General features: G+C 39.3%; 1 protein-coding gene across 2 annotated transcripts in view; it reads left to right on the top strand.

The window, feature by feature from the left end:
* TMEM94 (transmembrane protein 94) overlaps positions 1–16,553 on the top strand; it is a 2,655,014-nt gene that overhangs the window by 1,941,125 nt on the left and 697,336 nt on the right. For both annotated transcript variants that reach the window (XM_044084945.1, XM_044084944.1), the window contains 2 exons: positions 15,053–15,152; positions 16,221–16,329. In XM_044084945.1, coding sequence (XP_043940880.1) covers positions 15,053–15,152; positions 16,221–16,329 — 209 coding nt within the window. The remainder of the gene's footprint in view (positions 1–15,052; positions 15,153–16,220; positions 16,330–16,553) is intronic.

Here is a 16,553-nt window from a genome sequence, read left to right as displayed (position 1 = left end):
TGATGCACACCCACTCCCACTGGTAACACCTCTGAGTCCAGTCACTGTTTGCACTTGTGTCATTGTGTCTTTTGAATCACTGCTAAAATATCGAAATCACTTGCCTCTTATTTTTCACATGTTGAGCCTGCACTAATTCTACCAATATTTCCAGGGCTTTGAACCATTACAGGCCTGCCTAAAGGAGCTTTACTGGGACCTTGTAATATGCTTTTCTCCAAGTCTTAAGAATGCCCAGCTGGACCGTTTCCTCATCTTTACCTAGTTCTCCAGTGTCTGTATTGCTGTAAACATCGGGCGGTTGTGCTGTATCATGATCTGAATCCAAGCTACCTGTTTCATATCTTACTATCTACTACTCTGTGTAGTCATTTATTACTTTCTCCAGCACTTTCATGCACTGTGAGATGAGTTTACTACCTCTATAATGCCAACAGTTGTGAATGTCCCCTTTGTTCTTGTGCACTGGCATGAAGTGTTTATTCTTTGGTCGTCTGGGATGCGCCTTTCTCTCCATATTGCTATGAGTGCGCTCAATAACAGTTTTTCTCCTAACTTGCACAACATCTTATCTTTTTTTTCCCGAACTATTAACAACATCTTGATCAATTCTGCCATGACCACATCTGAGCCTGCTGCTTTCCCTGACTTCATTTTCCTTAGTATTGTTCTTAATTTTTCTAGAATGGATTTTTCTTCCGGTTTTAGTCTAGGCAGTACAGCTTTTGTGAAGTTTTCTTCATTCTGACGCTGCTGGAAAAACTCCTTCCACCTGCTTTTGATGTTCTTTGACCTGGTAAGCAAATTGTTGCTGGCATCCCTTATGAAGGGTATACAATGAGTATCTTCTTTATCTGTATTGGAATAAACTGTGTGTAGAGATTTAGCTCCACAGATGATGATTGAATGTCAGATAAGAATACATGAACACTTGTTTTCACAGTAGAAATTCAGGTGCTTCAGAGAGACTAGATAAACTGGAAAGACTGAAAAACAGTGCATCTGTGTGCTGTGCATATAACCTAATGAATTTGCTCTGTGATAGAATCAGAACCACATTTTGCTTGTTTTTACTCTCTGACTATCTTTTGCATGTTTTACTCACCGTTGCTGTATCTGTCTGATTTGTATAACATCTGGTTGCTTTTGTTTATTACTTATCTGTCTTCCCTTTATATGTTTTTCTGTTTATAGTAGATAGAAGTTTCTTTAGTTGAGGATAATATCAACTTAACTTAGTGGCCCCAGGTCATGGCCAGTAAGAGACTACAGACCAGCCCACCTACCCAGTTAAAAAAAAAAAAAAGATCAATAAAATAAATAGCTTAGTATGTGAATTCAAGACAAGATCTGACCTTGGAAATGTTCTAGACACTTACTTGCCTTAATTGAAGATTTCTGTTTTGATAAAAACCATTACAGCCATGAGACACCTCTAGGTGTTTCTGCAGTTATAGCCTACTGACATCTCTAGGGGTCAAATATTGCTTGCTCATATTTGCATTAATTCAAAACCATGCTACATTCAAAGTATTGTAAGATTTCATCTTAAAGCTTACAGATTTGACCTTGGTCTACTGCAGTTAGAGACATAATTGCTGTTAATATAATACTTATTTATATTGCCATAAGTATCATATTTTTCTAAATATCTCAGCAGCCACATAGCACAAACAGAATTGCTTAGCCTCATATGAAAGCTGTCAGCTGGATGAACAAAATGCTGCTTGACAGTATTTGTATAACTTGAGTGGTTTGACAAGGTATTAAGTTGTTTACAAAATATTGCAAACTTAACAGTTGCTACATTTACTGTGATTTACACAGTCTGGTCTAAGATCTGGAACTTAAGGAATACTACCACTATAAAATAGTTTGTGCAGAAGAGTTTGCCATTTACATTTAGTTAGTAGCCCTTATGGTTTTAGAGATGTGAACATTTGTTTGAAATTTGAGGATATAATCTGATTCTATCAAAAAGTTTAGACTCCGCCCATTGGAAGTTACAGTGCAAATTTCCAGAGCTCCATTCGAGGGAGTGAGATAAAAGATGTATTGTAATACAGCTGTGTAATGCAGGTCTGCATTGCTTATTGGCGTGGTTATAAGGGCTAATCATGTCTGACAAGAATGTCATTCCTCGGTGCAATTCTGTCACAAATTTTTAAATGTCAAATAACTCACATGAATCAAATTAGACAGTTTGTACAATCTGGTGCAGTCTAAAACTAAATCTCTAATGTCTATGAGTATATTACTGTGCATTTCAGAGCATTGGTTCAGTTTTTGCAAGTGTCATTGTTTCATCCAACTTTAATTGGCTGTGTCCTACATGTACTATGGCTTTACATCTCCAATTGCGGTGCTAATATACACACGTTCAATTCTGTTAACTGTATTTTGGGGGAACAAAAAGATTATTTTCACCATCTTTTCATTTTATTAAACATGTTAGTGTTTGTGTCGTGACAGCCCTGTGCGTCATTTACATCAGGTATTTTAATTGAACCTGACCCTACATTGTGTTGTTATGACTGCTATTTCTTGCTTTTTCTTCATATCTTGGAAGCATTCCATTTATTATATGTACACTACTGTCAGTTGTTGAAGGTCCCATTTGCTGGGCTGTTTGTCTTGTTGAGCACATCTACTTTTATTACTATGCAACTCCTGTTTTTACATGGGTTATTGTTCAACCTGTGTTCTTGATGTGACAAGTCAGCAAACTGGCAAGGGGGCTTTTGTGTTTAAAACTGCCCTTACCTGTTCAGTTTTTGAGGGTATCTCCTTAGGAGTTTGTTTTAGTTGCCTTCTCATACTGGCCACTGCATGTGATTCCACTTTGGAGTTATTGATCTAAATACCTACTAATTTAACCTTCAGTTGCCTTTTTTTGGATTGTTTTGTGTGCTCCATTTTACATACTTTTGTATCATGTGGACAGTGTCAGTTGCAGCTGTTTTGGAACGTTTACTTCTCACACTTTTACAGTGGGACTTTTATTCTGTAGGCATGAGTCTCAGCTACTTGTAGCCACTTTTCGTGCTCATCCTAACCTTCTGATTTTTGTAAGTGTAGTTATTGTTCTATATTAGCACTTATTGATTATTTAAGTTGTAATGTTTAATTTGGATATTTGTTTGCTTTTTGCATAGTTTTGGTTTTTAGATGGCTAACGTTTTTAATGACCCCACTGATTAGTCTTAAGCATTACAAGCCTGCCTAATTTCCTACCCTTCAGATGTTTGCAATAGGTGCCTACTGACTAGAAATGTGTTTCAGTTCAACCTGTTTTACTGAGTTTGTGTACTAGTCCATTATTGTTTGATTTTGTTAACACTGTTTATTAAGCCTACTTACTTTTCAACATGATGCTTAAATACTTTTCGATCACAATAAATTTAAGTGCTTAAACCTAAGCATTTTCTATTAAAAAAAAATATGAGTGCTAACATGTACCATCAAATACTATTCAGTTAGTGCAGGAGGAGTAAGTAAATAATTATCTTAACCCCACCTCCCCCATTCAGAAGAGTTGCCTTTGCTGGGATCACATTAGAGACTTCTGAATAAGGAGCCTTGTAAAAGCGGAGTCCAGGTTACACTCCAGGGAACATAGCGGATTCCAGAGGACTGTGGGAATGTACACAAATAAATCCTTCCTGATATCTCATGTAAGACCCTTGAAACGGCTATCAACCTTTCACTTGTTGACTTCAGTGACCTGTCAAAATCTCTTTCAATTAAGCAGAAACCTGGTCACTTAGGGCACGGAAAGGGAGGAAGAGAATCTTAAGTACACATCTGGCTGTAGTTGGCACACATCATTGGTATGGTATGATATGACACGTCTCAAGTTTGCCAGTCAACAGCTTTGCTGTGGAGTTTTGCACCCACTGCAGCCAGAACAGACCATTATCTGATATCCCAAGATAGAGTATTGCTGTAATTGACCAGAATCTGAACCAGAGCATTAATCCCCATCCCAATGTTTGAAGATGTATAGTATGACATCTGCTGTGTTGTGAGCTATATTCTTCAGATGAAAATAAGAGCTCTTGCCAAGGGCTGAACCTGGTCCTTCAGTGTCAGTTTATCAAGAACAATGAGATGAGATTCCCTCTGATTTTCCTGTACATAAGCACTTGCCAACCAGTACACTTGCATCTAGAGTTTGGTAACATCATTTCTTTCTTAATTTTATCTTCTATACCATCTAGATCCAAATTCTCTGCTTCTTTCCCATCAGACTGTTCCTAACTTCTATTTTTGGGATTAGCAGCAATAGGTGAGGTTAAGTTCTAACATGTTTAAAGTGGCAGATGACTGCTGCCACAGATTGTGTGTGCAGATCTGGCAAACCTTTCCACTGCATGAAGAAATAATTTCTTCCTTACAACTGTCTGAGAATGATCCTTTCATGAAGAGAAGAGGAGAAAATCTTATTGGGGATAGGTAGAGCTGTGTAACTGAGGCCAATTTTTATTTTTGAAGATAAACTGTTTTGATTACAGCCACCTTCTTTTAAAAGGAAAATTTGAACCCTTACCATTTTGAGATTGTCTGAGCTGCATCAATAAGGGAATACTATTAATCACCAAGAAGTTAGTGAGCTTAAAATAAAGCCATATATACATGAGTTGTTAAGTTTGCTGAGGGACATCTGGTGGGTGCATTAGTAGCAGATATTTAACTAAATTGTCTAGAGGAAACATGATGGATTTTGTAATTTTCATTTTAGACCAGATATTCTGCCAGAATTTTCTAGGGTCCTTAAGACCTATGGTAAAATGTGTATTAGATCTGCCAGACATGGCACTCTGTCATCCACAACTATGTAGAAGTGTAGACCATACCATACTCCATAGGGATACTCTGTGGAGGATAAATACTGCTGCAAGTGAGCTGCAAGTTTCTTGATAGAGAGGGTGAAAGGTATGGGTTGTGATGGGCATCCCTGTTATCTCTTGTCAGCAGGCAGGGGGGTGGGGGTTGAGGAGATGCCATTTGCTATAACATATGCTAATGGCTGCTTGTACAGGACTTTATATTTGCTCACAGACGTGCATTAGATGCCAAAGGCTCACATAAAAGGGTCTGCTGAGAGGCCTTCTGTAACTCCAAAAATAGAGCTACCATAAGAATATTATGATGTTTGTGTCTACAGAGTTGGACCATACCTGGACACAAAAGCAATAGCGCCACTCCCTTGTTACCCCTTATAAATCCTTGTTGCAACTGGAATACTAGTTTTTATACAAGTTTTTTGCAGATGTCTGACTAATAAGTTAGTGATACTTTTCCACTTGAAGCAATCAGCTAGGACTGATGTCAGGTGGTAAAGAATGAACAATTCCCTTCTGTTATGCTCTTTTTTTAATTTTTCCAACTCTTTTGGGTTTTTAATATCATGGCAGAAATGGACCCCATTCCTATGTTTAAGTTCATGAAATTAATATTGTTTCAGTCTTTGATGTTAGTGCTCTTTGTAGCACCCACAATGTGCCCAGTAATGACAACTCCTGCAATTGGTACAGAGTTAGACATGTATCGGTAAACTAAGTAGTATTGTAAATTCTTTTTTTATAAGAACTGTTGATGTTCATTGTGTTTCACTGTTGCAGTCCTTACAAAATGGTTTATCCGGCTCCCGATAGCCCACAGTCGGCCAGAGTACAAAAGTCCTTGGTGTATGATGTCGGCTGCCTTCAGTTTAGGCCTGACGTCAGGTACAAAGGAAGGCAGCCAATGCCATTTCCTCAGTCTTTCTTACCGCAGAGCCCGAAGCAGAAGCATTTTGCACGAGTGCCAGTCGGCCGAGTACCTTCTTTTTTGTATTCCGACTGCTTAGTTGAAGAGATTCTCAGATAAGTACCCCATTGGGGACCCTCTTTTCTTGCTTTAACGAATGTCAGAGTAAGTTAATAACTATCTTGCCTGTAGAAAACAAATTCTGCACCATGATTTTCACTCCTGTTGTTATTACTTGTTTGGGCCTTGAGCACGATGTCCCTAATTGTGTTCACTCTGCTTCTTTCAACCCGCGTACCATACGCCGTAGAGTTAGGATTTTGTTCAAGTATTTTGGAGTTTGGCCTAAGTTCGTCGGTATGGCATCTTCTGATCTCCCGACTTCAGATGTTCCTAAGAAGCACAAGGATAAAGGACCGTGACAGGCTTAGGGTCAAATTAGCCGATGACATCCCTCTTAAGTTGGTTGTCAGCCCAGCGGTAGTCAGTGAGGCACTTTCTGTGCCTCTGCAGTCCGCAGATGTTCAGCAGCAGGTGTCTGTGGAGGCCTATTCTGAGTTCTCCATACCGCAGGCTTCCACTTCATCTTCTGACCCTCTGCCAGTCAGATCCGGAGCAGCTATGCAGGTGCCGGCTTCTGAGGCCTCTTTCCTCTGCCCGGAAACCAGATCCAGACAGACGACCTTGATTCAGACTACCACGGTGGCTAGGCCTCCTGAGTCCCTCCGGCTTTCTAGCAGGCCTTCCAGCCAAAAATCTACTCCAAAGCAGGCGCCGGTGTCCCCTCAAATGCCTTAGTCTCAGATGATTAAAATGGCTAGTGATCTCTTGACTCTTATCAGGGGCTCTCAGCCTCCTCCTCCTAAGAGGGCTAGGGAATTATTTTGTCTGCCTCAGACTCTCAGGTTTCCAGCAACTCTACTTTTGAAGAGGGAAACTCTCAACTTTTTTCTGGTTTTGAGGATTCTGATATAGAAGACTCCATCCGTTCTGCCTTCCCTCCAGAAGAGTTTTCTTTTAGAGATACTCTGAATACTCTTAGGGAACATTTCAAATGGGAAAGTCAGGACTACCCTCAGTCTAAGAAACAGATTAGGGAATTCTTGGATTTCTTTGGCTATCCCTCCGGTTTTGGAAGTTGTTGATGATGTTTTCATGGAGAATTCTTTGACTCCTAATTCTGTTACTCCTGCTCCCAGAAAGCATGACAGGTATTATAGAGTTCCTGATTCTCATCAGTTCCTTTTCAAGAATCCTACTGCTGATCCAGAGTTTATTTCTCAGGGCCCTTAGGGTGTTAAAGCCACGGTTGCTAAAAATCCTGTTCATTCTGACAGGGAATCTAGGGCCTTAGATAGATGGGGTAAAAAGGTTTATACTTCTTCCACCCTGGCTATTAGGTCTGTTAATTGTCTTTTTCATATGCTTAAGTATCAGCAGCATACTTTGGAGGCCATTAAGGCTAAAATCGCTGGTGTTCCTTTCCTGATGGAGAGTAAGGACATGCAAGATTTATTGAATTCTGCCACTCTTGTCACTAAACATTCTCTACATTGTGGTTTTGACACTTTGGAGGCTTCTTGGGGCAGCAGCCACTAGTTCTGTCATTAGAAGACATGCTTGGCTCAGGGAACAGCCCCTTTCTGAACCTGTCAAATCTAAATTACTGGATGTGCCTTTGCACAAGGACAATCTTTTTGGTAGCAAAGCAGAAGAGGTGTTGAAAAAGTTGGAGGCAAGGCCAAATCTATGCAAACTGTTAAGAATTTTCTGCAAGTTCAGCCTCCTCATTTTAGTAGACATTACCATTCTAAGAATTAGTAAACAGGATCGCTCTAGGCCTAGGGGTTACAGGTCTTCAAGGGGACAGACTTCCACCCCTCAAAAGGCTAAGCACTGGCATGCTTCCTCTTCAAAATTGGGGAGTTCTAAGCAAACATCCCAAAGCAAGCATTCCCAATGACTCCGGCCTTTCCCTGCCTGCCTCTGTGGGCCCAGGGTTTCCTTTGGGGGAAGGTTAGCCATTTTTGCAGAAGTCTGGTTCACCATCACAGATGACAAATCGGTGCTCAAAAGAGTATCCCAAGGCTACAAGTTCTCCTTTCACACCTTCCCTGTCCACCAAGGATACCCAGATATCCCCCACATCAAAGGGCAGAAGCAGAAAAACAAGTTTCTTCTTTGCTAAACCTGGGAGCAATATGGGAGCAATAGAGCCAGTTCCTGCACTACAGATAGGCCAGGGTTTTCAAGACTTTTCCTGGTTCCCATAAAAGGGGGCACCTGGCGCCCTATTCTGGATTTGTCCATTCTAAATACTTTTCTGGTGATTCCCAAATTCAGAATGCTCACTCTTCAGCAGTTGCTGCCAATGCTGGCCAAGGATTCCCGGCCGGTGACTTTGGATCTCAAAGAAGCTTATCTGCCCATCCCATTAAGGGAAAGCTGCAGGTAGTTCCTTCGCTTCAGGGTGGGGAACAGGCACTTCCAGTTCTCTGCACTGCCCTTTGGCTTATGTACTGCTCCCAGAGTTTTTACAAAATGCCTGGCTCCAGTCATTGCTTTTTGCAGGCAAAGAAACATTCAAATTTACCCTTACTTGGACAATTGTCTTATTCAGGCAAACTCTCCAGAGCAACTTCAAAAGGATTTGGGCTTTGTAAAGAACCTTCTCACCTCTTTGGGCTACACCATCATTGAAAAGAAGTCAAAATTGGTACCCACCCGGGAGATTGTATTCCTGGGAGTGAGCCTGAACACAGGTGCCCAGATGGTATTCCTCCCTCAAGAGAAACAAATGGATCTTTTGAATTACTTCACAAATTTGGCAGGCATGACCCAGCTCTCTCTGCAAGGCAATTCCTGCATGTATTCTGATGATTCCATATGCCAGACTGGATATGAGGAAAATACAGTGGTACCTCAAAAACCTTTGGTGTCAACACACTCAGGATTTAGACTTGATACTTCCTCTGATTCCTTGCCTGCAGACGGAGTTCATTTGGTGGGCGATGGCCTGTGCACAGAACAAACGCCTGCCTTTCTGTCCACCTCCTGCCAGCCAGACTCTCACCGCAGATGCCTCGGACTACACTTGGGGAGCACATCTGGAGGGTAGATGCATTCAGGGGACTTGAACCTCTCAACAGATTAATTTTCACATAAATCTGAAGGAATTGATGGCAGTCCAGCAGGCCTTGATGGCTTTCAAGCATCTTCTCTCTCCTGGTACTGTTCTGGTCAGGACAGACACCACAATCATGTGGTACATCAAAAAGCAGGGAGGGACTCACTCTTACCCCCTATGGAGACAAAGCATGATACTATGGTTCATAGCAGCTTCCATGGGCATTCATCTGATAGCTCAGTTTCTTCCAGGAAGGCTCAACACCTAGGCAGGCAGGTCCTGGATCCTCACGAATGGCAAATAAATAAGACCATCTTCTATCTCATCATGCAGCATTGGGGCACTCCCCAGGTGGATCTCTTCTCATCTCCAACCAGCCACCTTCTTCCAACCTTTTGCAATAGGGATCTTCACAACAAAGCTTGGAAAGTGGATGCTCTTTCCTTCCCCTGGACACAGCTCTCGATCTATGCATTCCCTCCTCTGCCTCCTCTTCCCAGAGTGTTGTTAAAGTTAAGGGATGAAAAAACAAGGGCCATCATCATAGCTCCAGACTGACCCAGACAACATTGGTATCCACTACTTTGCTGTCTCTTCCAGTCTCAGCCTTGGCATCTTCCCCTGATACCAGATCTCTTGGTTCAGGAGGGGGGGGAAATTCTGCATTCTCATCTTCAGACTCTGCATATGGTGGCTTGGCTCATAATTTAAACCTTTCCAAACAGGTGGTTGAGGTCCTTTGTGAGGCCAGGAGGCCTAGCACTAGGAAATCTTACACAGATAAGTGGAAAAGATTTTCCATTTGAATGCAGACTAGAGGGGAAGACCCTTCTCAACCTACTCTTCCTCTTATTCTTGACTCTCTGGTAGGCTTGCTTAATGGTGGACTTTCCTTGTATTCTGTCAAGATTCATGCTAAAGCTATTTTGCTCATTGTTTCTTTGAGCATCCCATTTTCTCTCATCCCTTGATGAAATTGATGAAACAGTTCCTCAGGAAAGCTAGCAATTTAAAGCCTCCCAGAAGGCCACCTACTCCTGCTTGGGATCTTCATTTTGTACTTGAGAACCTTACTCTGCCTCCTTTTGAACCAGCTGCCTCAGCAGACCTGAAGTTTCTCTCCTGGAAAACTGCATTTCTCTTGGTTATTATTTCAGATAAAAGAGTTTCTGAGCTGCAGGCCTTAATGGCAGTAGAGCCTTTTATCATCTTCCATGTGGATCGGGTTTTTCTTCGAACTAATCCCTCCTTTATGCCTAAGGTAGTTTCTAGCCTGACTCTTAACCAGTCTATCCACCTACCTACCTTTTTTCCTAATCATCAGAATAAAGGGGAAAGGTTACTGCATTCCCTGGATGTGCATAGACAGGTTAGATTTTACCTGGACAGGACTAAACTTTTTCGAAAGTCGGATCAGTTGTTGGTCAGTTTTGCTCCTGGAGCTCAGGGCAAAGCTATTTCTAAACAGACCATTTCTAAGTGGATTGCTCATTGTATTCACTTTTGTTACTTACAGCATGGCAAGGTTCCTCCTCAGAGTATTAGGACCCATTCTACCAGAGCAGCCTCTACCTCAGCAGCTTTTTTTAAGAGGTGTACCTACTAGGGACATTCTAGAAGCAACTACCTGGACTTCTGTCCACACTTTCACTAAACATTACAATTTACCCTTGTTTTCCAAGTCCAGGGCTGGTTTTGCCACTGCAGTGTTGCAGGGCATCATTACCAACCTTTAAACAGTGGGTGTTCCTCCTCCCTTTTGTTTTTTTCCTGGGCTTTGGGAATCAACCCATTTTGTAAGGACTGCAGCAGTAAAACACAATGAACATAGTACAGTTGTGAGCAGTCTTTGCACTTGTTTGTTTTCTGGGAGCCAATTTGTAGCCATGACTGAATCTGTTAAGTAGACAGCTTAATGGGTTAAGGGCAAAACAAAAAAGCAGCAGAGACAGAGTCACCCTGGAATATATCCCCCTTTGGATTTCTGTCCCTGGTATAATAATTGTCCTTTATCATGACTTAGCTGCAGAGTGGTTTGCCACTGTTTCATGGATGCTGTAATGTAATTGATTAGAGTAGGGTGTATCTTGTACATTTTTAAGCACTGTTTTATCCATGAATGTGGGAGACTGTTGAATGCTTTTTTGTAGTCTATCCATGCCATACTTAGATTCTTCCCCTTTCTACAGTTCTCCATTATGACTTTAACAATAAATTATCCTTTTTTTCCCATATGACTTTATTTTGTTACCTTGTGTTGTATTGCTATGATTGAGTTTTCTTGTAAATGATTATAAATGCTGTTGGCATCAATTCCAGTGTATAGTTTGTAGGTAGTCAGAAGGCAAGTTCTTGGTCTATAGTTTTTAGGATAACTTGCAGGTTCGCTCTTAAGTAGGAGTATTATTTTTCTTACTGTTAACCAGGCTGGTGTCTGTGGGGGGTGTGCATATAAATAGTTCTTACTCCTGGCTAAATCTTCATATAAAGATGTTAATACTTTTAGCCAGAAGGTTAGATACTGCATCTGGGCCTGAGGTTTTCCAATTAGGAACTTTTCTTAACTTTGTTTCAATATCTCTGGCCAATACTTCATCCTATTTCACATCCTGTACATTTTAACTTCTTATTCTTTCTTTTAATTCTTCTATTTAACATCTTTGTTGTGTTCCACAGGATCTTCATAGAAATTTCTCCAAAATATAGATATTTCTTCTTTTTTTGGTGGTGTTTCAATTCCTTTAGCCTTGTTTCCCAATTCTCTATTAAACTTTTTTGGATTATCACTAAATCACATATTTTGTACCTTTCTTTTATATTTATCTGCATAGCTTCTAAATTTTTGTGCCTGTGATATTTTCAGTTTATTTGCAATAGTGCACGATAGATCCTGATCAGCTCTAATACTGTGGATTGCTTTTATCACGTCTTTGAATATTTTTGTTGATCTGTTCCCTCGTCTATACTCTTTTGACAGTGACACTTCTTGTCTTTATTGCTTTATAGTTTTCTCTCTTCGATATTTCCATGATGACATTTGATTTCTCTCCTTCCTTTCCCTTACTACCATTTGTTATTAATTTAGCTGCACAATGGCATATATCCTATTTACTTCTGTTATATCACATGAATCTCTGTGGACAATCCTAATTACCGTGTTCACTTGTTTTATCAACCTTTTTGGGTTTTATTGACTGTAATCTATTTCTTTCATTGATCTTAATATGTCTGTCCATTTCTGTTAAATCAAGCAACTCTTCTCTTAGGTCATTTTCTTCTAAACTGAGGCCATATTCTTTGTTCTCCATTTCCTACGGGCATTTCCTACGGGCATTCTATAGAAAGTTCCAGAGCATCTTCCTGTGCCACATTCTCTTCAGTTTCATCCTGTGTCTTTCGTTGCTCTTTCATATGGGAAATCACGGGCCTATCAGCCCACAACATTGACTGTGTCAGAGTTGCCACTGCTTCTTGTCACTTTCCTTGCTATGCAGCTCCAACTGAACATTTGTACCTGTATATCTTTATATGGCAGCTGATCAGATGTTTCCTACTCCGCTGGTTTCTCCTTAATTTGGGGAGCCATTTCTGTATCCTTCTGTAATGCTACCCGAGTTACATTTTCAACACTAATTCCTTCACTTCACAGGTAATCCATAACCTGAGTTTCTCTCTCTCTAACTTCTCCATTGCTTATCCTCTTTTTTTTTACTTTTCCTCTTTGTTTTCTTATTTTTTGTATTGTAAATTTTTCCATGTCCAGATGCCTTTGCTTGTATTTCTCTTCAAATATCTTTGGTGCTGCTCTTTTTGTATTGATTAGTTTTGCTTTCTCCTTTGCATAAGTATTGCATATTAAATCTCTCTTTCTTTCCCCATGTCCATATTTCTTTTTCAGATGTCTCCCTCTCCTCCTGTTTCTTCTTACTTTGAGGACTCATTATTTCATCATACTGTGATGTAATTTTTGTTCTGCACCAAATCCTTCACTTTGCAAGTATTCCATAACTTCATCTTTTATTTATTTTTTTACTTCTACTTTACTAATCTTCTGTTCCGTGTTCCCTCTCTGATCTTTTTTTATTTTGAAATTTTCCATATCTGGATGCCTTTGGCTGTATTTCTCTTCAAATATCTTTGAGGCTGCCTTTTTTGTGTTGATTTAGCTTTCTCCTCTGCGTAAATATTGCACTATATCAGATCTCTGTCTTTCCCATGCCCATATTTATTATTTAAAGCCTCTAGATTTTTATTTATATTTTTGCATTTCCTCAGTCGCTTCTTTTTCCAAACGGCCCAAGATTTCTTGGTTTATGTAATGTTTTTCATAAATCTGTTGTATTAATGAACGCATTTTATTTGAAGCTTCTGACAGTTTTTCTTGTGGAAGTATTTTTATTTCCTCTAATTTCTCTCTCAATCTTTTTGTATATCTTCTGTCTGGAAATTCTGGGCTTCTTGCTTAATAATAACAATACATAACTTCTTTCTTATCTTCAGTAGTCCACTCGGTCATCTTTAAGGCTTTTTTTTTGGCTCATCAGTTTTTGTGATTTTTGTGGACTGCTACTTCCTTCTGCAACAGAGGAGCCATCCTCCCTCTGTGCTGGGCCTAACCCTATTGTAGGATTGTTTCTGTGTCTTGAGGAGTCTACACTATCATTTTTTGCAGTCCTGGCACCAGTGCACCTACCAGGATTGCGCACATTTTTTAATCCTGGGTCTTCTGCACCCAGCTGTCTTTTTTTTTATTTTTTAACATACTTCTGTTATTCAGGTCCAAAAAAGTACCAGAAAAATAGCCATGTATTTTGGATCAGCATGTAAGGCTATTAGTTAGGTGTCATTAACTCCATTAAAAATGTTTAGGGAAGAAAGGAATGTAGCTGCAAAATGCTGCAAATTTAATTATCATACATTTGACAATATACATGTGTTTTTGATTCTGTTAATATAATATATATTTAGGAGATGCCTTGCAGTACATGGGTTGTGATATTTTAGGGGAAAAAACAAACTTCATGGAATGTTTGTGAATTAGGTGCTGGGTGTAGTTCAATCAACTATACCCAAACAGTGGAAGATAACACAGTATTGTACCAAAAAGGCCTTCAGCATTGACATGATGAAGTTAATGAGAAGAATTCTGAAAGTGTACAAAATGAATGGGCAGCATCACAAACTCACTAGACTGTTCAGAAACCCTAAAATACCCTAATCTTGATCCTAAAAAATCTGTTATGGACAAGGCTACACTGGGTTTAACCATGTAAACACTTGAAACATTTTTAATTACAAAAAAAATGATTGGAAAGTAAATATAAACCATTATTAATGTTTATCTTTATAGTTTTGAAAATGGTTAATAAGTACTATGTAAATAAAAGGATGCTTTGAGGTCCAGAGTGCCAGAGCTGATAGGTTTTGACCATTAGCAGAATTTAAAACTCATTAAAAAGTAAGTAAATACTAAACAGCCATTAAAAAGCCCACATTGTACCATATCCTTACAAGCTGCATAGCAGTGTGATTGTTTTTAATATATATTTAGCAGGTATTGTTAAAAACGTTTACCCAAGATGTATGCTAGCTTTATTGGCTTGTAGTGTAAGACTATGCTATGTATTAAATGTTAGTGATTCCCTACGTTTGTAACACTTGGTGAAAACTTGAATATATCATCCAATGGCTTTATAAATTGATTACAGGTGAGCGTGGAATGTGATCTGAGCCCATAGTACAAAATCCATTAACTGTTCCTAAAGCTGTTTGGATCACTTCAGCATCAGTATGAGGACACATTATGTTTGAAAAATCTAAATGCATGGGGGTCATTGATTTTGTTGTAATCCTCTCAAATTAAATTATTTAACTTATTGTCCATGTCCGGACACCCATAAATCCAATCTTTGTCGGTCTCAAGATGTCCCACTGGGCTTCTGCTGTTGGCATGAGTCAATCATTGATGAGTGCATCTTCTGTTTTCATTTAAGTAAATTGAATTAATTCTTACCTGTTTCTATATTTAAGCTTCTTAACATTTTGCTGCCTAAGTGCTTGAACAGAATAGTAGCCATTCTGAAAAGACTTCTAATCCTTGTATGTACTGATTTTGAGTTTGAGATATACCTCTTCTGGGCAAGTTTTTCACTTTTGTGCCTTTCTTTTATATAGGCTAAACTGCCTAGGGGAATTCATCAAGTGAGACCACACCTTCAGAATATTGATAATGTGCCTTTACTTGTACCTCTGTTTACAGACTGCACGCCAGAAAGTAAGTACTCTACTGTGGAAGTTCCACATACCATCTTTTAATACGTACTAGATGTCATGCTATAAATTGTCAAAAGTATGTATATTGGGTAATATTTGAAAATGTGTTTCAGAATAATTATCAGAATCTGCAACCAATATTATTAAAAATCTACTGCTATATGCTCACATATTGCATATGTGTTATGTGCAGTAGCAACTGGGCCCTTATACATGCATTTTTTTATACTACGATTGTGTTTCTGGATGCACACACAACAAAAATCAGTTCAGTTTGTTTTCTGACCTTTAGCTACTGCAAGAAAGTAGTCTGACAACTAAAGAGTTTATTTGTTATAACCTTTTATCCCACCAACTCTGATTACTGCTGCCTTTGTTTTCTGTCTCCCCACTACCAGTCCTTTTTTAGGGTTCTTGCTGTCACATTGGAATATTTTTCTTCTTGGTTCCATGGCTGCCACAAATTTCCACTTAATTTTCTAAGTATGAGATAATGCATGTAATTCATAGACTCACTGGTTTAAACCTTGCAAATGTTCACCTCTATACTGAAAAACTACACTGTCCAGAAATAGACAACGTCTGAGGTAGAAACTGCATTATAACAGTTGATGTATAAACATGTTACAGGAGTAACAGTCCCAGAAATTCCATCTACACTTCTGTCTTCAGTGTTAAATAGCTTTGTACCCTTAGGCCAACTGACTGCTATTGCTGCTGGCATTGTTTTAGAAATCAGTGATAACCATATGCTAGCACTTCAGGGGACCACACCCACCAAGAAAGAAGGTACACACTCAGGCATACCTTGTTGAGTTTGTTTGAGGCATGTTATCTTGTATCTGAATAAAACAAATATTAATTAATATTTATTAATTATATGAATGCTACATATTTGCACTTTGTAAAGTTAGAATTCAGCCCGTTGGTTTTGTGTGTGAATTAGGTTAAATGTCATGATTTGAAAGATAAAAGGTTAAATGTTACTTTTCTGTGGGGTGAGTAGTATTTGTTTTATAACTCTAGATACGTATGACCATTTATCCTTACTCTTATGGCTTCCTTCTAGCAATGTGTGAGATGATCAGGATCATGCAGGATTATGGAGAAGTGACTTGTTGTCTGGGGAGCTCTGCTAACATGAGAAACAAAGGTCTTTTCCTACAGAGTGATATCAGGTAATGCACCACTTAGTTGTGCTCATTTCATCTGTTTTCTTCATCTGTATTGCAGTCACTTTCTTCCCATTGTGTAGTGTTTTGGAATGGACTTCCAGGTTTTGTCGAGAGAAGTATTATTCATCTTGGAAATTGCTACTTCATTTAAACTGTGGAACCATTTTTATGATGCATGACATTGACACAACAATGCACATTCTAATCTGCAGGAGTTTTGTGTTATT

Source organism: Protopterus annectens, chromosome 10.part0, assembly GCF_019279795.1.
Source record: "Protopterus annectens isolate FY-2018-M chromosome 10.part0, PAN1.0, whole genome shotgun sequence".
NCBI classification, from domain to species: Eukaryota; Metazoa; Chordata; order Ceratodontiformes; family Protopteridae; genus Protopterus; species Protopterus annectens.
The sequence above is the reverse complement of the archived record's forward strand: the minus strand, read 5'-3'. Positions and strand labels throughout refer to the sequence as shown.